This window comes from Perissodus microlepis, chromosome 19 (assembly GCF_051167445.1).
Source record: "Perissodus microlepis isolate ML-2025 ecotype Zambia chromosome 19, ASM5116744v1, whole genome shotgun sequence".
NCBI classification, from domain to species: domain Eukaryota; kingdom Metazoa; phylum Chordata; class Actinopteri; order Cichliformes; family Cichlidae; genus Perissodus; species Perissodus microlepis.
In genome coordinates, this window is record NC_140479.1 from 27,750,919 (window position 1) to 27,777,128 (window position 26,210).

Sequence of the window (26,210 nt, forward strand, 5' to 3'; positions counted from 1 at the left end):
TGGACCGCAGCAAGATTTTCAAGTGAAATTGAGGCGACTGCTCATCTAGCGTACCACATGATGCGATTAACAAGTGCAAACAGAAGTGGGTCCAGGTATCAGCCTGCCACACATGAGGGTGTTAAATATTCTGCACAGATGAAATCATAGCTGACAACAAGAAGCACAAAGTAAGTGTACACTGCTTCACTGGGATGGGGGGGGGGGGTATTAACTGAGATTCTGAAAAGACATACAGTGAAATTCACTCGCGAACAAACGAAGAGCAGGAAGAAAGATAAAGAGGGGACTTTCAGACAGCGAAGAGGAGGTTAGATAGATTTAAAGAAGCAGACGGAGGCGGAACAAAGACGGAGAGAGACAGGCGTAGCGACAATGACAAAGGGAATGGAGGAAGATAAAAGGAAACTGCACCGGAGCTTTTATTTACCTGTTGAATCCTCCTGCAGGCCGACATCAAAGGAAAGCTTATCTGTCTGTGACCTTGATGTCTTCAAACAGGCCAGGTACTGTGGTCAACACACACATCAAACCACAAAAGACAGAGCTGTCACACGCTTCCTGTGTTGACAAGGGTCATTTTTGATATACCGTATAAATCAACCGTTAGAATCTGTCGTGATTTGTTTAGCGGGGATTGTTTGAGATCTCTCACCATAGAGCTGAAGGAATGCCGCAGGAGGATGGCGTGTCCGTACAGCAGAGTCTTGTGTCCGCCACTCTGCGCTGCCTATAGAGACGATTCACAAACACATGTACACAAGCGCATAGTTACATGTCAGCTCAGTGTTCTGTCAGAACAACCCCAGTGGTCTCCCTCCAACCGCTTCAATCGAACCTCTGACACTGAATGTTGACCTCATCGACGACTAGGATGACCTCAAGCTGGGGGCACGCATCTCCTGGGGAGGGTTTGCCACCCAGTCTCTCCAATGAACACATGCAATCTGCTCCTGTATCCGTGAGTGAGCAGGATACGGGCTCATCTTTCCAGCACTCCAGCTACAGGAATGTGGGAGGATGCACACTGTAAACTACTGTCAGTCTCTGGATGCAATGTCAGTATTAGCAGACAATGACTCCATCGCCTTGGGGATTGGGTTAAGATGCAGGAGGGGAAACAATTAATATATCTATTGGGAGAAATGCAAAAGGGGGTGTTTTTTTTCTCTTTGGCAATCAGCTCCCATGTTACTCACCTTCCTTATGAGCCTCTAGGAAGCATTAAGGTAAGAAAGAGTGTTATTATTCAGAAAAGAGCTACTGTTCTCCTGAGCCTGTCTGCTTTAGTTGGTACAAATTTAGGGCCACACACAACTGTTACTTATTTAAAGGAATGAAGAAAAAGAAGCTGACAATCTTTTTTTGTGTGTGTTTTACAGTGAAGCCACTGGTAAACAAATATTTTCTACAAGCCAAACAGGATACTAACTATACAGTATGTATCCAGCAAAGCTGAGTTTATTCTATGCAATTTTACAAAATTGTAGTTACGTAATTTCCAAGCACTATGTGAATCATGGCTCGTTTTATAAAATCATAGTGTGGTTCTACATCTTCTTTTGCCGCGTTTCTATTTCTCTCTCTATCCCCCTCAGTTGGCTACTGGGACAATAGCTGGCCTGTGATTTGATGCAGTTGTGTTCTGCAGACTGCAGTACTGGCTTTCAGGCTTCTTCTGTGCTGCTGGTAACTGCTCTAAGCTGGCTGAGGGGCTGAGTCTAATGCAGTGAGGCACGCAGCACTGCAATCACCACAACGGATAAACCCCAAACTCACTTTCCTGTCCCAATGACGGGCTGTGCATGATCAGCAAGAAAAGTTATTTTCTAAATCTAGAGACACATTGCAACAAAAACGTAATATAACTTAAGCACGTGAAAAGAGCAAAACTGTTATAACCCCTGGATAAATGAACCATATGGGAGAAAACTCTTGAATGATGCTGTGTCCAACTATAGACCACAAACCGCCGTATCCAGTGCCAGAAATAATTATTATTTGATCCACTGCTGAAACTGCAATTTTGTTCACTTACATAGAAATGAAAAGTCTCAGATTTTCACGATAGAGAGCAATCCAGAAAAAATACAATACTCAAAAGTTATAAATCAGTTTGCATGTCATTTAATATTTGATCTCTTACAATCCAGCCTGCCTCCAACAGCCTAGGTGTATGTCCATGTGGCACACAGATTACAATCAATTAATCAATCAATTACAGATATTCTGTTATCTTCACACCAAGCTTGGACAGTTGTAGGTTTGGTTATTCAGAAATAGAAGAAATATAAAATAACTATCAATCGCCCTGAGTCTGGAACTCCATGCAAGATCTTGCCTCATGGGATGAGAATAATCATGGAAAAGGCGGTGTATTAGCCCTACACGGGAGGAGCTTGTTAGTGATCTGAAGGCAACTGGGGCCATTGGTAACACACTATAATGGATTGAAATCTGGCAGCACCTGCAACATCCCCCACTCAAGAAGGCACACATACAGGCTTGTCTTAAGTTATGAATTAGGAATCATTTAAGAATCTAAATGATTCAGAAAAGATTGGGAGAAAGTAATGAAGTCAGATGAAACCAAAACGATGCTCTTTGGCACTTTTTCTGCTAAGTTACAGGATGACTTCACTACACTGACAGCCAGTGGATGGGAAGATGTAGCATAATATATCAGATGAGAACCTCCTTCCTTCAGCCAGAACAGTTAACATAGGTCTTTCAGCATGACAGTGACACATCACCAAGGTAACAAAGGAGTAGCTAAAGAAGAAGACCATTATGGTTATGGAGTAGCCTAGCCAGTCTTCAGACCTCAGTCCTACAGAAAATCTGTGGAGGAAGCTGAAGCATTAAGACAAATTACTTATTCCACTTAATGACATGCAAATCATTCTTTAATTCATAACTTTATTAAATTCATTCATTCCATTCATTCATTTCCGCTTATCCTTTTCAGGGTCGCGGGGGGCGCTGGAGCCTATCCCAGCTGTCATAGGGCGAGAGGCGGGGTACACCCTGGACAGGTCGCCAGTCTGTCGCAGGGCCAACACACAGGGACAGACAACCATGCGCACTCACATTCACACCTAGTGGCAATTTGGATTATCCAGTTAACCTATCCCCACAAGTTTATTAAATGTGTTTTTTTTTCTGGAATTCTGGTTGATATACTGTTTCTCAACATTTAAATGAAACTACTAGAAAAATTGAGAGAAATTATAGATTTCTTTGGAAGCGAGCAAACTTACAAATTCAGCTGGGGATCAAATAATTATTTCCCCCACTGCATTAATTTCAGTGGGTGACATTTTTACAGGTGTGTGAGCCTGCAGCAGGTATTCCCCAGTGACCAGTCTTGCCACTCGCCCATTCTGACCAGCAACCCTCCAATATGGGTTAGGATACTTTATATTAGTAAAGACAAATTTGCACATAGTAATTATTAGTGGATACTGAGCTAAATGCGGCCTGGCATTTACACTAGTTGCTGTGTATTGTCTTTGCAGGTACCTTGTTGTGTCCTTCGTGTCTCTGTGCCTTCCGGCTAAAACCGCTTGAACTGCCTGAACTCAACAACCATTTGCTCCAGCCACTGTCTATTGATGAGCCCATCTGTTCAAAGACATATTGATTTCAGAGCCTCAGCCGAGACATATTCAACCTCCATTTCCCCTTTAATGGCGCTTCCTCCAGTGACATTTCAGCGCAGGCAAGAATGATGAATAGGTAGACAATATCGAAAACAGATAAACGTGAGAGGAGAGAACGCACTCGAGTGACACGGTTCAAATTGCCAATCCAAGAAGTCTAAAAAGTCTCTGGAGTATTTGCTACACGGGTACGTAAAGTGAGACGGGTTACAATATAAATGTTTGCGATAAGTAAATCCAATAGGCGTATATACACGAGAATTCATCTCAAAAATAAGGTAAATTTGATCTTTGAATTTAGTGTTTATAGTTTTTTTTTATTTATTAAAGGAGGAAAAGAGGTCAAAATACTTCTCTACTCTCAGCCAGCTGGAGGCATCTTTAGAGTCTCAGTCTGACTGACAGTCTGCTCAGACTCGAGCAGGCAATGTTTATTTATTTATTCCTTTTTTAACTAATTGTAAAGTAGGAACCAAAATCAGCAGCTTAACTGACCTAAGTAACATTTCCTGTCATGGCCTCCTCATCTTTTCTGTTTTATCAGTTTTGAACATTTGTTTTAGATGCTTATTTAATGCATCGTAATGTAACATCATATCAGCAGCATATCACCGTGGGCAGCACGGTGGCACGGTGGTTAGCACTGTTGCCTCAAGAAGGTCCTGAGTTCAGTTTCTATGTGGAGTTTGCACGTTCTCCCCGTGTTTGCGTGGGTACTCCGGCTTCCTCCCACAGTCCAAAGACATGCACTTAGTGGGGGTGGGTTAATTGGCCATAGGTCTCTGTCTCTGTCTATGTGTATGTGTTAGCCCTGCGACAGACTGGCGACCTGGCCAGGGTGTTACCCCGTCTCTCGTCCTAAGACAAATAGGATAGGCTCCAGCCCCGCCGAAACACTGAAAAACGATAAGCGAATGGATGAGTGATATCTCGAGCTCTACAGGGAGGGCAGGATTATTAGGCAAATGAGTATTTTGTCCACATCATCCTCTGCATGCATGTTGTCTTACTCCAAGCTGTATAGGCTCGAAAGCCTACTACCAATTAAGCATATTAGGTGATGTGCATCTCTGTAATGAGAAGGGGTGTGGTCTAATGACATCAACACCCTATATCAGGTGTGCATAATTATTAGGCAACTTCCTTTCCTTTGGCAAAATGGGTCAAAAGAAGGACTTGACAGGCTCAGAAAAGTCAAAAATAGTGAGATATCTTGCAGAGGGATGCAGCAGTCTCAAAATTGCAAAGCTTCTGAAGCGTGATCATCGAACAATCAAGCGTTTCATTCAAAATAGTCAACAGGGTCGCAAGAAGCGTGTGGAAAAACCAAGGCGCAAAATAACTGCCCATGAACTGAGAAAAGTCAAGCGTGCAGCTGCCAAGATGCCACTTGCCACCAGTTTGGCCATATTTCAGAGCTGCAACATCACTGGAGTGCCCAAAAGCACAAGGTGTGCAATACTCAGAGACATGGCCAAGGTAAGAAAGGCTGAAAGACGACCACCACTGAACAAGACACACAAGCTGAAACGTCAAGACTGGGCCAAGAAATATCTCAAGACTGATTTTTCTAAGGTTTTATGGACTGATGAAATGAGAGTGAGTCTTGATGGGCCAGATGGATGGGCCCGTGGCTGGATTGGTAAAGGGCAGAGAGCTCCAGTCCGACTCAGACGCCAGCAAGGTGGAGGTGGAGTACTGGTTTGGGCTGGTATCATCAAAGATGAGCTTGTGGGGCCTTTTGGGGTTGAGGATGGAGTCAAGCTCAACTCCCAGTCCTACTGCCAGTTTCTGGAAGACACCTTCTTCAAGCAGTGGTACAGGAAGAAGTCTGCATCCTTCAAGAAAAACATGATTTTCATGCAGGACAATGCTCCATCACACGCGTCCAAGTACTCCACAGCGTGGCTGGCAAGAAAGGGTATAAAAGAAGAAAAACTAATGACATGGCCTCCTTGTTCACCTGATCTGAACCCCATTGAGAACCTGTGGTCCATCATCAAATGTGAGATTTACAAGGAGGGAAAACAGTACACCTCTCTGAACAGTGTCTGGGAGGCTGTGGTTGCTGCTGCACGCAATGTTGATGGTGAACAGATCAAAACACTGACAGCATCCATGGATGGCAGGCTTTTGAGTGTCCTTGCAAAGAAAGGTGGCTATATTGGTCGCTGATTTGTTTTTGTTTTGTTTTTGAATGTCAGAAATGTATATTTGTGAATGTGGAGATGTTATATTGGTTTCACTGGTAAAAATAAATCATTGAAATGGGTATATATTTGTTTTTTGTTAAGTTGCCTAATAATTCTGCACAGTAATAGTCACCTGCACACACAGATATCCCCCTAAAATAGCTAAAACTAAAAACAAACTAAAAACTACTTCCAAAAACATTCAGCTTTGATATTAATGAGTTTTTTGGGTTCATTGAGAACATGGTTGTTGTTCAATAATAAAATTATTCCTCAAAAATACAACTTGCCTAATAATTCTGCACTCCCTGTAGTTCACACCTTGTCTATTATTTGTAGTAGAAGTAGTGTTTCTGTTTGTGCTCCTGCTTTGGTTCTTTTGTGTTTCTTTGTCGTGGCATCCTGGCTATCTTCACTTGTATGTTACTTTAATTTCACCTGTTTCAGTTAAATAATCAGCCCTTAGTGTATAAATAGTCCTGCGTTGCTCTTTGTGGTATTGTATGTTGTCCTTTTCATTTTCTGTGTTTTCCCATGTTGCTATTTCCTGTGTCTTTTTGGAGTATTCACCTTTCTCTTTTATTTTTTTTTCCTCTGGCTTTAAAATAAAGCTCACTTCACTGTTTTCCTCTGTTTGGTCTGAATTTGTGTGAACTGAACTGAAGTATTTCAATGTTACAGCTGAGCAGATAAAAAGCAGGTGCAAAGTGACGTCTGCAGAGCCCCTTTCTCATTGAGTGCTTCAGTTGTGTTTTAAACAAGCTAAGGAGCAGAGGCCAGTAGTACGAAGCAGGATTTGGGTTTTCAGTATTACAAAGGCAGTTCACTTCTTAGCAGACTGCATCACCATGGCAACTTATACTGCAGATCTAACCTGATACTGAGTAGGATATCCTTGAGATTAGCGATCAGCATGTGTGAAATCACCACCTACTGACCAATCGGTTCTCCGGAAAATGGTGTCACTACTATTCCAGGATTATCTGCGAGATATTCCTGGAAGGGTGAAGATGGTAAGAGCATCTCAATTCGTTTAATCGAGTCTGAAGTCATTGTCTCTCACTGATGAGCATCAGTAAGACATTTAGATTCGTCTTCTGTGTTGTAGTTGACCTTATACCAAATGTTTCCAAAGCACTTCACTCAACAATCTTCCTCTCTCTCTCTCTCTCTTTCTCTCTCTCTCTCTCTCACACACACACACACACACACACACACACACACACACACACACACACACACACACACACACACTGCTGCTTTGTCTGCAGTAGCTGTGTTGCTTGCTGCCTGCTCTGCCAGTAGATCTCTCCATGTGTGTGATTGGCAAGATGCTGCCAACGCAACGCCATTCATGCGAACGCACTCACAGCTCGATTGGGAAACCCTGGGTTGACTTATTGACTTGATTACCACCTTCCTGTGTCTGCTTAGCCTGACTGCCAGTGTCAGTGCAAGTGAAGCCAGATAATGGAAAAATATTCAGAGTATGGACAAGATGTGTGTTTATGTTTGCCAGCTAGATACAAATGAGACTTGAGCAGCTAAATTTGGTTGTTTAAAATCTATGGCTCAAACTGTCATCTGGCTGATAGTGAGTCAGTGTGGCTGACAAAACGAATTTGATTGGCTATGTGGAAACAAGTTTGCCTTCTACAGAGATGAGGGACGAACAGAAGGTCAAACAAATTAGCGATAAGGAGACGATGTCTTGATGCCAGACTGAAATGTAAATCGGTGCATAATTCCTTTCCCAAAAGGAGAAGAGAGAGAGAGGCAAGCTAACTCCAGTGTTATTTTAAGCCTTTTAAAGGTGCTGATGCAAGAAGGATGGTCAACCATGTTCATTTGAGCTTTGATCTAGCGTTTAATATTTTGGAGCTCCCTTTTTCTCCGCCGCGGCTCACAATTTCCTGCTAACACCGCCCACAGCAGCAGTGGAACCAATGGTCTTGACTCGTGTCATTGTGCTGCACAGACAAGATCCACTCCTGACATCTCCATTTATCTCTGAAGTAAAGCCATTAAATGTGTGCCTTAACAACTAAAGATTTATGGAAATTCTCACCATCCTTAACCACGTGGTATTAAAGGATGAACAGACCAAATCATGCAGAGAGCTTATGAGACTAAATCAATCGTGATCGCTTTCAGTCTCCTTCCAGAAATGTTCGTATCAAATCAGCTGTTTGCATCATGCTATAGCATCTCTCACAGCATACAGCTGCTATGATTAGAAGGAGATGCTGTGACAAATGAGAGCTTATTCTATGCGGAGGGTAGCGCAAAACAAATGATGCTGCACTGAGCATTCATCTGAATCCCCCGAAGACAAGACAAATGTTAATCTGATGCTAATCCAACATTGGAGACGCTCTAGTTCTCCAGCAAAAATCAAGTTATATAACAAGTAATTCTTTATGGAAAACCTTATTGGGAAGTCTATATGAAACCCAATCAGGTGCTTTGTACCGATTGGGTTTCAATCAGACGGAAATACTAGATTGAAGAAACCAGTTGTACCGTCGTTTCAAGGAAAATTATTTAGGTGTGTAATAAACTATGATTTCTAAAGACAAATTTCACAGGTGACGTGTCGTAAAAGTCAAACCAGAGATCAATGAGGGTAGAAGAGAAGAGCAAATGATGCACTGCAGTGTGCAAAGGGATGAGAGGGGAATGGCATGAGCAGTGAACATACCCACTGATCCAGGCTGCATGTCTATCACGTGAAAGATGGATTATACACAGAAAATAGAAGATAAAGATGGTAGAATTATATATCATAGAAATGTAAAAGAGTAGGAAACACACTTGCAGCACAGGAAAGGTTGACGAATGAGTGCAGATTACTGAAAAATTTGAAACGTGTTCAGTTCTCCCTACTATACGATCCTCTTTATTTTCACTATGTGGGTACAGGACTGCGCAAAAGTCTTTAGCAACCCTTCATTTCTTTATGTTTTGCTAGGTAAACAGGAACTAGGTGCTCTGATTTATTGAAACGTGCAAATATTCAAGGAAATACAGAATATATATGGCAAAAATAGAATTTGTACAACTCTATTTTTAAACTTGAAAGTCAATATTTAATATGACCACCTTTTTTCCTCTCTCTGTCATTTCTTTAAGTAGTCTTCAGGAACTGTTCATGCTTCTTGAATGAAATTCAAAGCTCTTTTTTGGATGTTGGCTGCCTGTTGTTTTGTTTTCTGTCAACATGATCCCACACTGCCTCAGTAATGTTGAGGTCCCGGCTCTGGGGAAGCCAGTCCATGACTGAGAGTGTTACACTGTCTGTTTTTCTATCCAGTTATCCTTTTCCTGCTTTGGCAGTCTGCTTGGGATCGCTGTCATGCTGAAGAATGAAGCCATTGCCAATCAGATGTTTTCAACAAGGTACTGCACAGTGGATCAAATCTGACACTCCTTTGCTGCATTCATAATTCTATCAATTTTGACCACACCACCAGCTGAAATGCAGCCTCGTATCATGCCAGAGCCTCCGCCATGTTGGTCGTATACACTCCGTGTTGCTTGCCTCTACTAACCTCCTCTTCCGTATGAAATGAAGAAAATTTGAATCAAAAGTTTAAAATATAGATTCATCACTGATTCGCTATTCATCGCTGTTCTATCCAATATAACTTAAGCCTTTTCCCCCAATCGGCCCTTTTCGTAATGGCTACTTGACAGCTGGGATTTGGCAAACAGAAATAAAAATTACAAAAAAATCTCGCTTGGATGCAAAATATACAGAAACTAGGAGCAGCTCGAGACTTTTGTACAACGCTGTAAATACAATCCAAATCTACTGTCGACTGATTTTGCATGTAGGCTTTTAATTGCTATTGTACAAAAGAAAATCACATTGTTTTCTTAAGTGTTAATCAAATGGGCAAAGGTAAACATAACGCATGAAACCTGCAGTAATTTCCCAACATTCAATGGATACATCCTCATCAGTATCATGGGTGCCCAGACCTCTTTGCAGCCAGGGTCCCCAGGCTACTGAAACGGGCCTATTTTGCCCATTAACTTCCTAACAGTTAAGAAAATTCAACTTAGCTGACTACTTTTATTACAGCCGCCTCCTCTGGATATCAGAGCACAGTGAGACATACATTACATGACTCGGGGATGGTTTATGAAGAATCAAAGAGCTTTTGTGTCTATCTTCACTCACCCCTTCGCTGTTCTGTCCGCTCTTAGCCAGCATCTCCTGCAGGGCTCGCACTGACAGGGACTGTTCCAGCACAAAGGTGCAGATGCAAAGGTCTGGGGGAACATACTGTAACCAAATAAAAGCATCTCTGGTTAAAAACAGTCACAGATGAAATATCTCATTTTTCTAGGCAACATTTTTAGCATTTTTTTTTCTTTTGAAAAAAATAGACATTATATTTATATTTTATTAGTAAATAAAAATGCAAAATAACTGGTTCTGTACAGGATATATCATCTTTACTGGTAGGTAGTATTTTAGAAAGGCTCAATTATGGGGAAAAAAATCAATAATTCAAATTTATGGATATGTTCTCGCATGCATTTTTTAAAAATATCAAACTATTAATTCATGTTTAGTAAATGACAGCAAAGAAAAAAGATCAAACTAAGTACTCTTCAGTACAGTGTGTTCTCCACCGTGCTCCAAAAGATCCCATCTACAGTGACTCAGCCTTCACCAAAGTGCTAATAATGAAAAGATCACCACTGCAGTTATTCTGCTGTCCATCAAAACTGATTCTGATTTAGTGCTTCAGGAATTTGCTCCATAAGCAAAACATCTTCATACAGCCTGGGAAAAAAAGGAAAACAGCTCCCTGAATCTACAGGGATACTCTGATTAGATGCCCACTCATAAAATCTCTGCTGACTGCTGCATTTTTACCCCCACTTGAACCGAGTTCGTCTTAATTGAGTAGGCGATATTCATTAGAAGGTACTTTAAATTCAGATTAAGCGCTTTCGGGTCAGTCTGCGCTCAGATGAGCCAGGTCTCGGAAAGAGCACCATTAAAAAAATAGGGAAGATGCCAAATCGCTGAACCAGGGCAGTACTGGAAAAGACAAGCGATTCAGAGAAAGGACACGGAAAGCGCCAATGGAGATATTGCAGGGCATAAACACGAGATAAATGACACCAACCCAGAACACCCTCTCTGGCCTCCTTCCCGAGTATCTCAACTGGTCCCAAAGTGGTTCGTTCACACAGGTAAATCTAACCTCATTGAAAAACAACCCAGTGTTATGCTAAAGTACTCAGAAGGCGAATTGAATCTTAACAATGGCCACTACTGTGTTGAATAGAAAGGCTCCAGGCAAGTCAGGGGGAAAAACAGCCGTGACTTTTTATAGAAACACGAGCCAGCGTGTTGGAATTCAAAAATAGTTTTTACAGATACACTTCCACTGACACGCTTGCTTAATTTAGACACCACTGATTTGCTACTTGTCGAGAGATGGTGAGAATTTAGTTTAATTCGAAGAGTCTTAAAAACTCACTTGCTTTCCAGAAGGAAAAAGAACCACACACACAAATGCACCGAAAGAACCAGATTGAGAAAGTGCATAGCTCGATACTTGATGACATGCTCATTAAAGGTAAAGGGGATATAGTTTATATCTCTATCTTAACTAAAGGCGCAGGTTACTTCTTGCGTGTGAAAGGAGTGGTTTGTGGTGATGAGCCCACAGTGAACTGGCAGCTAACTCAGAAACTGCAGTTTCCATCAGCCTTTACAGTAGTTTATATGAACTTTATAGACAACTTTACAATGACTGATCTGCAACAAAATCTCTTGTGAAATCCCAGGTCATGGGTTCTGGGTCTGTCGGAGCTTCTTTCAGCACTCAACACTCGCAAAACAGCGTTTTAATCACAAGATTTTGACTTCCTGTTTAAATACAAGCTAAGACGAATGTCTCTTGGCTAGTTTCACATAATCGATAGCTCTCAATAGTACTGACTAATAAATTATGTGAAAATGTAAATAAAAAATACACTTACATCTTCATTCTTTCATTTCACTTTTCTAAGGAAAATGATGCACTGCACCCTAACCTTGCACATTGCAGATGAAATTATTTGAAAAACATATCAACAGTAGCCAAACCCCATCATCCATTATCGTCATATATAAATATCAAGAACTTCAAAACGAACAGAAAGAATTACAAAGCGTTGGATGGTTAATGTTGACAGATCTGAGTCCACCTTTCAACATAAAAAACAAAAAAGAGTTTTCAAATGTTCAGGAAGTTTATTCCATTCCCTGGCAGCTTTAAAAGAAAAGTCTCTGATTCTGTGTGCAGTGTAAAGTTATGACACGAAGTCTGTGCAGGTGAAACGTCTTTCCTATCTGTTGAGAAGCCGTCCAGCCCTCCTCAAACCTCTCTAGGTGACAACACATGGGACAGCCTTGAGAAACAGGGGAAATAAAAATCTAAGTGACCTGGAGGGGATGGCGACTATAAAGCCCCGTGAAGGAGACAGTTTTAAGGCAGCTTGGCTGACCAATTGTGTGATGAGAGAGCAAGTGTTTTGCGATCGTGGGCGAGGATCGATCGCGTCTTTATTTCTGTCTCCAGACAGAAAGGTCAAACAGGGTTAAAGCTGATTGTCCTGAGGATGTGGCTTCATCCGCTTCCATTGTTCTTTAGTTTAATTGGGGGCGGCGCTAAAGCTTTTGGCTGGTAATGAAAAGGAATTTAGAAAAATGAGCTGGTTCCAAACAACAAAGACAAGCATCAAAGCTATAATGGTATGCGGGCACAACTCCATAATATTGAATCTCTGACAAGTGAAAGCTGCTGGTTGTATATCACACCAACGGCTTCTCACGAGCTGATTGATGTTGCCACTTACAATGTGCACGCTTTAAATCAGCCTCGTTGCATCATTTTGGTTCTGTTCCCCATTACTAGACTAGTTCACCGAGGAAACGAAGCTTCCTATTCAGTCATCCACCTCTAAATGGACATCTTGGGCTTTTTTCACAGCTATGTCGCTGATCCCAAAGGTGGGGTGATGCCTTTTCATAAAAAAACTACAGGGAATGAAGACAAAGTGCCTGATACGGAGAACATCCATCACACCTGTCAGGTATAATTACCATCCAAAATAGAGTAAAGGCCTAACCTTCCCCTTGAAACACAGATATACTCTTTGTGTGAGCTATGATAGTAAATGTCAGTATTTTGCCAAGTAAAAAACAACTTTTTTCCCTCTTTCTCTGAAAAGTATTTCTGCGTTTCTTACATGGTCACCCACGCTGCACATGCACATAGTGTCTTGAGTGAAATTAGTCAATATTAATGGATTATTATTAAGAGACAATCAATCCAGATGAAGCCTAAGGCCCGTCAACTGTAGCTACAGGGAAACATCAATGCCAGATTAGTAGCAAAGCATCGGCAGCCATGAAAAGGTGAGAAAGAATACACATCCCTCCAGCCGATCAATCTTTATAAATAATCGCTTAACAGGGGGATCACTTAAAAGAAAAAAAAGAAGAGAGTGTGTGCTATATTGTCGATTAATTACACAAAAAGGCATTATGATGGCACCCCCACTGACAGCAAAGCAAAAGAAATTGCATTTAACTCATTAAAACTTTACACTTATTCAAACAAACTGCAAACAGGCTGCTCTGCTACAATAAAGCAGCGGGCAATTACAGCTAACAACAGTGCAGCTCATGAAACAATCCATCAATCACGTCCAGGGGCGTAATTTCAGGGAATTATCATCTGACGGTGGGACCTGCGGAGATGCGACGCCGTCCCTGATCCCTTGAAAGAAAAGCTCATCAAGGAGACTGCGGTGGATGTGAGCTGCTGTGCTGCTTTTTTTTTCTGTGCGTGTCTGCTTGGCTTCTCTGATTGTTTGCTCAACCCAAACACAAACGGACTAAGTGGATGTTTGGTTTCCATGGAGTTTTTTTTATAGATGAACGCTCCCTTTCATCCGGTACACGCTTCTGAAAACTGCTTCATGTCACATTGGTCCATTTTTTTATTTGCATCTTAACACACACAAGTGTGTGAACATAAAGATATAGAAACTCACACTGATGACATGCATTGTTGTGCTGCCAGTTCAGATCTGAGAGAATAAAACTGTGCAACAGTAGAGCCAGTGTTGCCTACCTTTGCCTCAGATGTGGGCTCCAGGTAACACAGTCGATTGCCGAGCCCCTCGGCAGCCAAGCAGAACTTGCGATTCTCCTTCTGGATGCAAGCCACACACTGGAGCACCACTTCATCATCCTGTCAAAACAAAACATTCTTCAGTTTGTGTCTGCGCATGCAAGCATAGACGCTGTCAGTGTGTGTGCATGTGTGTGTGTGTCATCCTGGGAGAAACCCAGTTCATCCACACACATGCCCATCCTTGTGCATTGATCGGAGGAAACTCTCAAACCACCATGGCCTGAGAAGTGCTCCTTCTTCTCCCCTGAACCTCGACACCAACCACAGTTTAGTTCATACAGCTGTTCATCAGAATAACAGAAGCAAACTAGAAGTATAAGCAAAAGCGAGCCTAACCTTAAACCTTTGAAGCTTTGATTAAGTTACAGTGATGATCATCTTTTGACAATTAACCAATATTCAAAGGTCTATAATGACTTTTTCAGATTTGCAGCTGTAGTTCAGACAGTAGAGCAGGTTATTTACTAATCAGAAGGTTGGTGGTTCGATCCCTGGCTGCTTCAGTGTACGTGCCAAAGTATCCTTGGGTAAGATACTCAACCCCAGGTTGTGCTCAATGGAGTGTGAATGTTAGATGGAAAGCACTTAGATGTAGAAAAAACTGCTTGTATGGGTGAATGAGCCATTAATGAGCGCTTGAGTAGACAAACATTATATAAGGACCAGTCCATTTATCGTTGGTTTATTGTTGTTTGAATGGCCCCACGGTGGTTACTGTCACAGAACTAATGCCGTGCTCTTTCTTTGCATAACTTGTGCACTGCCATAGCAATGATTGTTCTGTTATTATGGCGTCTGTAATTTTTAACATCACATTGAGTTCAAATCTGCCAGCTGCCTAACATGGGGATTTGCAAAAATGTTCATTATTTTTTGTTTTCCTCATATAAAAATGGATGGAATAATATGTCCTTGCATCTAGAATGAATGTCAGGTGAATTATTAAAATTTCTGTTAAAAGATAAGTAAACTATGTTGCATTCAAAGATAAAATTGGGCGTTCTTAGACCTTTTTTCCAAATTATCCATGGCTGATCCCTTTGAGTCAACCCAATCTTCTTTAGGCTATTTACACTGTTTATATGGTGCAAATGAGGTTAAGGCTATTTGCTGGAGCATTTCACCCTATAAACAGAAATAATGGCTGACACAAGTGAATGTCATGAACCGCTGTGTGGCAGGCAGGAGATGTGGACCCAAAATGCAGGCGCTCAGACTCAAGGTGTTAACTCAAAGTCACAGCTTTATTGGCTGGCAGGAAAAACATACAAACTAAACTAAACTGGGAAACAACAAACTAAAACTCACAGTGAGACACAGGGAGATCCACACAGCATGAGGGAAGAACAGCTGAACCCAATACACATGAGGACCGGAGGAGACAAGCTGAACACAATGACAACAGACACAGACTTTCAGAACAAAACAGGAACTCTAGAACCCGAACCGGACACAAGGGGGGAGGACACAGAATAACTAGAACAGAGGGACATAATCATAAAACACAAAACGCTGGGTCAAAATGACCCAGGACCATGACAGTGAATGCATTTATAAAAGCGAGGTAGTGCACCGCTTTGATGTTGCATTAGTAAATATGTTTAAGATTGTGTGCAGATACTGTATATTTAAACAGTGTGCGTGTGTGTGTGTGCAAAATGAAATTTTTGTGGATATAAATTAGATAAAATTAAAAGACTACAATGCTATTGTAAGGTGCTGTAGATACATAAAGGCCACAAATGGCTCATGTTAGATCATCCATAGGTGGTTGCTAGGCAACATATTGTAATCAATCGTCCATAATGAAAGTTTTATGGTTAAAAATTAGATTAAATTACTGTAATTGTGAAAGGAAAATTACACAATGCTTTTATAAGGTGTCATTTTAGCCAATTGGTTGGTGGTTGCTAGGCATCATGATGACATAATATCTGGCATAGATGAAAACCTTCAGGGAACTAAGATGTAGCTGCATGACTGTGCAGGAGAAATTCGCAGGCAAACAAGAGATTTTACATATTTATAGTAGGATGAAAATAAAGCCATAATAAATAAATAAGACTCATTTCATGATTTAAATTAATCGCATCTACAAAAGCTGGCTCATTGTTTTTGTGTGTTATGCGAGCAAAGGCAAATGCAGTTGATGATGACAGACGTCACCAAAAACATAAATTCTTTTGGGAGCACAAGAGCCAAAAAACAAACATCCAATGCCACTGCTGTGTAAATGGGCTTATGGTGTTTATAGTGTTGGCCCTGTAAACGCTGAATTGGGCATAGTTACTCTTCACGACAGCAGAGCAAGCAGAAATTTGCTGATATTGGCTGCTATGGGATGGGGAGGGGTGGAAGCTGCTGCACAATTGCCAGCTGCATTATTTAATGTGAGAGGGATTGTGCTGAGAGCAGAGTGCAGCAGTAGTAGTAGTAGTAACAGTAAAGCACTCCATTACAGTGCAGCACAATGCACAGCAGCGAGCGATAAAGAGGACTAGCATCTGCACGTCACCGGGTGCAAGTCCGTGTTTGTGTGCGTAGAAAGCACTGCATGGAAATCAATATGACAAGCCTCGAGGCCCCTTTACAACGCACGCGTTACACATTCATTTTCGAGTTGCTCGTGTGTGCTTCTGTCGGTGTAGATATTTTCCTTTTAGTGAAAAAAAGAAAAAGCGATGTGTGCGTGCATTTGTGTTTGTGGGTGTGTGGGTGTCCTTAATGATTTTACCACTATTATGTGTAATCTGATGGCTACCAACAGCAGCAAAGCTTATGTGGTTTGCGGATGTCTTCCTCCCCTTACAAACAGCCTTGTAGCTTTGCATTAAATTAGGTTAAATGTGGGTATGAAATTTAACAGTTGGGAATGACAATTAAAATTATTAACAACATTATTAATGGCACTATCATTATCAATGGAAGCAGTATACTGGAATTTAACTGGAAGCAAGGTGTGAAAACGTGCATTAGCACTACTAGCACAATGCTAGCATGCAGCATTAATTACGATGCGATACCAGTAAAAATGAAACCTTCAATATTGACTTTTTATTTATTTGGACGAGCATCGTACGGAGCTAGGAAGAGACAAGTTCGGACATTTCTGGCTTAATGAAATGGACTAAAACACCAGTCAGGCATAACATTACATGTACTGACAGGCAAAGTGATTAGCTCTTCATCATGGCACCTGTTAGTGAGAGAGATATATTAACAGTGAACATTTTGTCCTTGAAGTTGATGTGTTAGAAGCAGGGAAAATGGGCAAGTGTATGGATTTGAGTGAGTTTGACTAGGACCAAATTGTGATGCCTTGACGACTGGGTCAGAGCACCTGCAAAACTGCAGCTCTGGTGGGGTGTCCCCGGTTTGCAGTGGTCAGTATCTATCATAAGTGGTTCAAGGAAGGAATAGTGATTAAGCATTGATAGGGTGGACTGGTCTGAAGAATCGCATGCCTGGCTGGGTGCATCGCTCGTCTGGCACCAGGATGCATTGTAGGAAGAAGGCAAGCCAGAAGAGGGAATGTGATGTTTTGGGCAAACCTTGGATCCTGTCATCTAAGTGGATCTTACTTTGCAGGTGGCCATAATGTTATGCCTGATTAGTTTATATATATGTATGACTTTTTTTAGTCTTGCAGACCATTCAGTGTGTAAGATACTAGAGGGGTGCAGCACAACAAATCTATTTAACCACCTTGAGCACAGAAATCCAGAAGTTTGTGCAACAGCTTATGTGATCTATAAAAAAAACCCACAGCAAATAAACTAAGTGGTTGCACTTGAGCTTGACATCTGTGGAGAACTACTTTAGAAAGAGCTTCTGATACTTTTCTTCCCCTCACAAATTTTATAGAGCTTTCATCCGCGTGTCATACTCTAGCTTTTCAAAACAGATGGGACTTTCTCATTGAGTTCACAGGAAAGTGATGAAGCTGCTGATGAAGGCCGGTAGTTCAAACCGCTTGAGTATAGTTATGTCACTGCATGCTGTCAGTACACAAACAGTGTACTGTGAGCACAGTGGGGAGATTATATATTTAAACTAACGCTGACTGTAGGAACTAATAAATCTTGGCGGGGTTGTTCGATACTGGGGAGAATTGTAATCCAGGTTATGTTGGTCAATGATCAATGCCACGATGAACATGGGATTGTTATGGGAAACACTTTGCATAATGCTAACCATCTCAGATCGATATTAAAATGTATTCGACTCAGATACAGACTGAAATGAATAGCCCTTATGGCAAAGCGGCTCTGAGCTGGGTTAGAACATGCAATCAGTCTCCTTGTTAAGGGACCAAGAGCAGGGCTGATTTGAGCCACATAAGGATAGTATCGATCCAGGCATTTAATCAGAGAAGGCAACTCTCACGTCTCTGCTTCAGTCTAGCCCACAGCTGGCCCTTTTCCCTTGTCTCACCCCTGCACTGAAGTAATGTGGGGTATCTGGCAGTATCTCTCCCCTTCTCTCTTTCTCTCTCTCACCCTGTGTCACAAACCCCTTGTTTTTTTATTCTTCTCCTCTTGCCCCTGACTTCTACACAGGATTCATAAAGAGAAGCACTAAGTGATGTCAGTCAGGTTGTAAGAATGGAAGATACTCTTTTTACTCTTAAACTCTTAAACTCTTTTTTTTTAAGAGTAAAAACTCTTTTTACTCTTAAACTCTTTACTCTTTAAGAGTAAAAAGGATGACATGAGAGTTCATTTTACAGCTATATTGTTAGACATTCAACACCGGCACAATGAAATTGGTTTAAATATATAATAGATGATGTTGTACTTAAATCATGCTTTTTATTTGTTTTTGTTTCTAATGTCTCTGTAAAGCACTTTGAATCACCTTGTTGTTGAATTGTGCTATACAAATAAACTTGCCTTGCCTTAAAGTTGAAGGATACGGGCATACAGCCCTCGAGACAAACAGAAAGATATCTACGTATCTTTCTCAAAGCTTCCCAAACATTGTGATATAAATTTTCCTTTGAAGCAGACTATTAAAACCAAGAAAAGAATTAATTTCCCTACCCCAGCGAGCTAAGCAGTCATCATGGCATCATTTATCAGAAGAGGTAATGATTTAAGCAAAGTGACTTTGACACCAATATTTTTCCATCCTGAAACCAATGCACCCAGCAAGAAGGCAGGACTTCAGCTACTTATTGACTGTGTTAAAGAAAACATAAATTATTAAACTGTTTTAAAACAAATATGAGGAGAGCGAGCTGAGCCTCCAAGGGCACCTTGGGATTGAATTTGACTCAATCCTAATACTCCCTCGCTCACGCTGCCTCATTCGTATTCCTTTGTGCTGTGCAAACACATGCGTTTGTCGTCTCCACTGTGTATATCTGTGCGTGCGCTACAACAATACCACAAAGATCTACCTTGTTCCGGAGAAATCGTGTGAGTAATGCTATAGCATATCAATGAGCAGACTCTGATAATGGCTTTTTTTTCCCTCCCTCTTTTGAGCCAATCACACCCGTCTTATACTCAGGATAATCATAATATTGGTGTTTGCATGGAGACAGGCAGGCATAGTCATGTTACTGTAAGCCAATCACGGGTTTGAACACTATATGAAATCAGGCTACAGTGTTAGTGACATGCACCACACTTATTCTCTAACAACAGGGCTCCTATGACGGCTAGGAGTGATTACTGAGCTCAAAAGGGAGGTAATGCATCCTTATGGCTTGTAGGGAAAAAATTTGTTCTGGCATTATAAATGTGCAGTTATGTGAAGAGCATCTCTTGTTCTCTCGTCCGGTCTTCTGCCTTCAAACAACAAATCTGAGAAGTCCAGGGTTTATTCGGGGTGTAACTTTATGTTATTTGGAAGGCTCTCTCCTAGGTACTGGAATAAGTAGCAATCTGAATCTAAAGACTCTCAAGAGGAGCGTATAAGCCTTTGGTTTGAAGAAATGCCTTAAGTACTTCAGCAGGTATTGCAGTACAGTGCATGCCTCAGCTCACCGAAAGAACCTCTCACTGCCTTATCATACACCACACGTGGCTGCAGTGCTTTGGCAATGCACTCACTCATACATCCTGAAGGTGCTACATGAGCTACTATAAAGCTCGAGTCGCAATAACAAACTGGAGCAAGCGAGCAAAAAGCTCCCGGTGCTGTTTAGCGGGCGCCACTGTGAGCCTGGGTGCAATGGCAACTGAATTGCTCCAGTATTTCATGCTTTGCTCCCATGAGCCTTGTATTACTACTGCTTGCATTATGCTTATGACATCATGATTCCTCCTCTTATTGAATGTGTGCTGAATGCATTCTACCTCAATTCCAAAACCTACATGCTTCTGTGAAAGTAAGACGCACAGGTACAACACAAAACCTGCATGAAAAGCAGCATCATCACTACTGTGTCTCCTGTTTAAAACCACAAGTTTTTATTTCTATGATTCCTTGACGCGAGACCAGGCCACATGGATTCTAATTAACTGCATTATTTTCAGAGTTATAAGCTAAATAAGCTAAAACGTGAAGCTAAATGCAAAAATTACCAACATAGTCAAAAAATGCACTAATGCAGGAGCGTGTAAATATTCATATGGCTTCATAAAAGCAAAATCAATTACACCTCCTATAAAGAAGAAATTGCCTTTGCTAAGTATATCCCATCAAAGTAAAGACTTGTGGTGATAAAAATAAATAAATAAATCCAGACTCCACTCCTGCAGCTGCAGCAGATCTTCACTTTCTATCTCATTCTTTGAGGTTAGATTTGTTCTGTCTTCTTCAGCTTGATATGCCAAAAAATCTAGTGAATCAACAGCATATGGATCTGAGGGTGGCACCAAGTGGAGGAAGCTTGAAGAGTGGAGCACTACAGGTGAGAGGAGAGAGGCAGATCCTGGCTCCTGGAGCATTCATCTCCAAACGCACCACCACACCAAACAGCAGTCTGCGCTTGCCTCCACTTGCCTTTTTGTCCCCATGTTATCATTCTATATTACACTGTGTAGTAATTCTCCATCATTACCAGAGGCCTGCTGCCAGTCAACACTGCACTGAAGCTGGCTCATACGCTGAGACTTTGTTCTGGACAGATTGATACAGCTGGTCAGGCAATGCAGAACTAAATGCAGCTGGGCAGCGGTTGTACCCCCTACAAGGACACTCTCCTGCCTTGGATTCTTGTATTACACCCAGAAACACACTGTGCAGGTAGAAAAAGTCCCGGTGTATCCCAGCCTATTTGTAGGCAGTAAAAAGAGAGGGAATGACTGCAGTATATATGTGAGAAAGGCAATATATACCAGTGAATAATCAGAAAATAAAGCTTTGAAGCTGGTACTGATTGGGTCATTTATGTAAAACTCATCATCAATAATCATATCTGAACTATCTACATGGACAGCTGCATCCAATCAGAATCCAAACATGTAGTTCTTACACACATTATTATAAATTGTATATATACGCATCACAAAAAAATAAAATAACTGCATTCATATGCATATTTTTTGCAGTTATGCTACAGCTTACAATAATACAATGCGAACGCACTGAGTGTATCTGCATGACTATAACTGCAAGACTTGTAAAATCCTTTCCTGTAATGGACCCCCAGTATCAGAGGAAGCACTGTGGGCCAAAAATGTTTGTTCCAGAACAGTCTGGTGGAGATTAAAGCTCTCTGCTGTCGGGGTGATTCACAGACTTGCAGCTTAGTGCTCTCTCGCACTGTGGTGTGACACCAGTCGAAATGGAAAGCGAAAGAGAGAAACACTTTGGACAAGAAGAGTGAAGCTTTGTTCTCATGACTCAGTGTTACTCTGTAAATGGGAGTGTTAATGCTCATCTTGAAGCAAACTGCTGAACATGCTGCCCCGAGTGCACAGACCGAATGAGAGAGTGAGAGATAGACAGAAGGCAAACAGAGCTACAGAGAGTATAAAGTCCTCTCGTCCACACATCATTAAAATCCCAGAAATCAGGGTGACGCCATAAATTAATCTTGACATCCGTTAAAATTTTAGCCTCCTTTTAAGGCTGTGCTGAGGATAACAGCCTTACAGCATGTTCTTGAACTGTGTCACTGACCAGATCCTGGAACAATCGGCGTGCAGCTGCATCCTGGACTCATTCTGCAACATGAGATCAGTTAAGCTCTCAGTGACACAGGCCTAGACACCAGTCAGCGACCCACTGGCAACCTTCAGTTACTAAGGAAAATGTATATTTATATTTCCACAACTGGCTGGTGAGTGGTTGCTAGCCTGAGTGAAATCAGTTGCAAAGAACCTCCTTGTGACTGCGTTGTTTAGTAGCAGATTGACGTGATTGCCCTTAATTTACATGAACTCAGACTTGTCTGAAGACAACTGCCATTAGCTTTCTGAGCTGCAGTTAACCCAAAAATCAATTCAGAAATAGAGAACATTCACTCTCAAAGTGAAACTTGTGCCTTACCACTGCAACCAGCATGTTTGGGTGACCAGTTTCACATTAGTGACTGCCAGCAGCCTCCAGCAACAACTCGCCAACCAGATGCAAAATAAATATTTTTCCCTACCAACTGTTGGATCCCAGGTGGGCACCCGCCAGTCTCGAAGCCTCCATGAATGGGGGCAATCGATTTCATATTGACTGCCAACAACCTACAGCAACCCCTTGCAACCAGCCAGGGAGCGCACATTTTTCCAGTGTGACTGGTTGTTGCCAGATAGTCCCCGACAAGTCAAGTCATTTGTATACATAGCCTCTCATTAAGTGATAAAGCCTCACATCGGTGAATCCAACAAGTTCATCTGACATTCCAAGAGTAAAAAGTTGAGAAAATACCATCAAAGGGAAGATAATCTAATATCCGGTGGTTCAATGGGCCCATCGATTTTCATGTGTCATCTGCCACATATGGCCACCTCGGATTCAGTCTTGGACTCTCTAATTACCCAATCAACATACACTCACACTATACAGCTGTGAACAGTAGCCACCATATGGACCAAGGCAATTCATCTTGAAGATTAGACAGGTATGGCTATCACTGTGAAGCAAACAGCACGAGGTAAAAAATGGCATCTCCTGCTTGTAGCACAGTGTTAGCTCTATGCAAGTGTGTATATCATGGTATAGGTACTGTGTAGCAAACTCAGTTGAAAATGCAGAACGCTATAGTTCATCTGAGGATAAAGTTTATATAAGAGATAAGCCCTGTAGGCAGAACCAACCTTACTCAGGTCTGGAGATATTAAGACTGTCTACATGCCTCTGTAGCAAAGGAGTGAAGCAGGGAGGCTATAAAATGTTTGACTGCACCTTGCAGCACTACTTTGCCTCTCTGGCGGTGGCTTAATCTGAAAAGCTAAGTAAGCACTTTCGCTCCTTCCTTTCTTGCCTTCCTTTAGGTCTATGCAGGCTATTTTATGAAAAAAATACCTTGCAATGTTTCTACATGCTTGGCATTGAAGCATTACAGTGACTATGGAAAAAGATTGGGGTGTTATTGCATTTTTCCCCTGGCTACATGATGACACTGGGGAGCCTCTGGGGCAAGATGTGACAGCACTGTAGCTCGGGCTTGCACCAGAAATCAAAAGGAACAAACTCTTTTCCACTCCTCTCTGCAAAGCAGCGTCACTTAACAAGGGGATTGAGACTCTTTGTGGCAGAGCACACGGTAAAGGAAAATAGGCTGCTTCTACCCTTCGACAAGCAATGTGTTTTATTTTTAGGGTAAGAACCTTCTTGGAGGTCCGAAGGGAGAGCAGCACTAACAGGTGCATCTATAACCTTTCTATGTGCAGCAAGTCAAGCATGATTTTTGACTCACTTTTTCAACTTGTGACACTAAAGAAAGTCCCAAGTGGGACTTTATGGGACTTTGTGGGAAAATTATTCTTTGCTTTCAGGTCAAGAACGGGAGGTGCTGGATATGTGGCCTACAATATGATAGAGAGCAGTGATTGCAGTTAATTTTGCAATTTCATAACCTGTTTCAGCTCTACATAAACAAAAATAATTTGACATTTGAGGACCTGCCAATATTCTGACAGCAGCAGACTAGCTCAGAGTTGTTGTGGACACAAATGGACAAAAACATAAAAAGCAAAGTTGAACTGTAAGTGCTAATCAAGAGACCTTTAAGCAAATTCAATTTTAATTTTTGCTCCAACAATCAAGTCCTGCTGAAAATCTGTGTTTGTGATTTGCTTTGATTTCATTTGTGTACTCTCAGAAAAGTTGCTGAATGGTTGCTGGCTGTTGCCCTATATGACTTGTCTCCAAACACTCACTCTCCAAGCTGTAGTGAAACTTGAAAAATGCAACGCAAATGCAAAAGGACAACGTTGGCCTTCAAAGTCAAAGTTGTGTCTTACCGATGCAACCATTAAATTTTAAACCGCACACCTTTTCTCTGTGAATCTCTCCGTTTCAGGTTGCCATTGTACTTTTTAGGGTTTAACTACCACTCGGTGAGTGTTTGCAAGCATGTTGGTGTCCTTAATGGTTTGCAAGCATGTTGGTGTCCTTAATGACTCCTGAGCTATTGAAGTCCATCAAGGAACTTACATAGGAAATTAGCGTTAGCAATATACACACACATGTTAGCCTGCATTAAACAATGCGTTTGTAACTGTCAGGATTTTGTCTGTATTTGCGCCTTAGAAATACAGTCACTTAGACATGACAATAAATACTGGTGGCTGTAGCTCAGGAGGTAGAGCAGCTCATCTACTGATTGGAAGGTTGGTGGTTTGATCCTTGCCCCCCTCTAGTCTACATGCCAAATAACCTTGGGTAAGATATTAACCCATAAAGTTGCACACTTATGCATCCAATAGCGTGTGAATGTTAGTTAGAAAGCACTTAAAATCCCAGAAGAAAGTGCTGGTGCTTTCAGTACTCTGGGAGAGTAGAAAAGCGTCATGTTTATGGTAAACATTATGCTACAACATCCGCTAGCTAGTTTAGCTTAGCATAAACTGGAAAAAGAGATTAGCCATAACTAGTCTAAAGCCATATACTATTTACCGTACAATAGACAGTCAAAAACACTTCCGGTTATATAGAAGTCTATGTAAGTGTCCCTCAGCTCTCTTGCTCTCTGACTTCAGTAAAGACTTTCCTGATGACTTTATCGGCCCAAATGAAAAGCACTGCTTGTAGCGTTCTAGCTTCAAACCACATAATTAGTCAGAAAGGAGGATAAACAGGTGTATTCTCATATGCTAACAACTTTGTTGACAATCACAAACTGTCAATCAACTGAATGCCGCGTCAAACTACTTCACAGTCTGATCCACCCCTTTACATTTTCAAAACAACAAGGTGGCAGTGAGAAAAATATACAACTTAAGGTTTCATAATGGGAATTTCCTAATCACTGATGTCATGGTGACTATGTCCAGCTTTATGTGCAAAGTAACCTCTACTTGTGTTGCTATTTCAAGGCAAGTAGCAGTTACTTCCAATGACTGGCTTCCTATGCAAGCCAACCATTGCCTCACAAATAGTTTGAGTTTTTCTATAATCAGACAAATAAGATATGACGTGTATATTTCTTTACTTCACATGTGCAGGACAACTGTGTGCCTGACATTTAAACAAAGCAAATTTTCTATTTCTCATATTGTTAATGAATTCAAACAAATGCAGTCAAATTTTAAACTTTGAGAAACAGACTTCTGACCTGTTCTGCATAATCCTGGAGAGACTGACAGTATTCCACTTGTCTCCTACACTGTATATGCTCTAACAGTGGTCACAGTGTCAGCTTCTCCAGGATAAAAATATCCATTGTCCTTTAAGGCCTGACCTGATGAAAATTCTTCAGAGCGCTCATCTCCATGCATGTGAGCATAGCCATAATGTGCCCCTGGCACAGGAGAGGGTTAAGATTAAACTACAGCTGAGGCATCACTGTGTCAAACTCGATTTGTTCAGGGACTTGTGATGCTGACAAGGTGAAGGGTTTGGGTGTCAAAGCTAAAGCACCGCTGTGATTCAAAGTAGAGGAGCGTACAAGAGTAGAGAAAAGCATCCTGAGGTAAAGAGACTTGAATTAGTAGCAGTTACCAAATGTGGAGTCATGTCACCTCAGTGCATGTCTTGAAAATGCAGGTGTTGGTGCAGAAAACAGCATCTAATTCCAACGTTCTGTCGCA

The 26,210-nt window shown here is 41.5% G+C and overlaps 1 protein-coding gene across 16 annotated transcripts in view; it reads right to left on the bottom strand.

Moving 5' to 3' along the window:
• The window catches only part of LOC146366235 (ryanodine receptor 3), a 115,714-nt gene that overhangs the window by 80,627 nt on the left and 8,877 nt on the right, over positions 1 to 26,210 (bottom strand). For 12 of the 16 annotated variants that reach the window (XM_084915107.1, XM_084915103.1, XM_084915094.1 and 9 more), the window contains exons 2-6: positions 14,005 to 14,124; positions 10,041 to 10,145; positions 1,200 to 1,214; positions 656 to 730; positions 431 to 509 (exon numbers count right to left, since the gene is read on the bottom strand). In XM_084915107.1, the coding sequence (XP_084771233.1) occupies positions 431 to 509; positions 656 to 730; positions 1,200 to 1,214; positions 10,041 to 10,145; positions 14,005 to 14,124 (394 nt within the window). The remainder of the gene's footprint in view (positions 1 to 430; positions 510 to 655; positions 731 to 1,199; positions 1,215 to 10,040; positions 10,146 to 14,004; positions 14,125 to 26,210) is intronic. The other 4 variants (XM_084915098.1, XM_084915106.1, XM_084915109.1 and 1 more) reach the window with 1 other exon arrangement.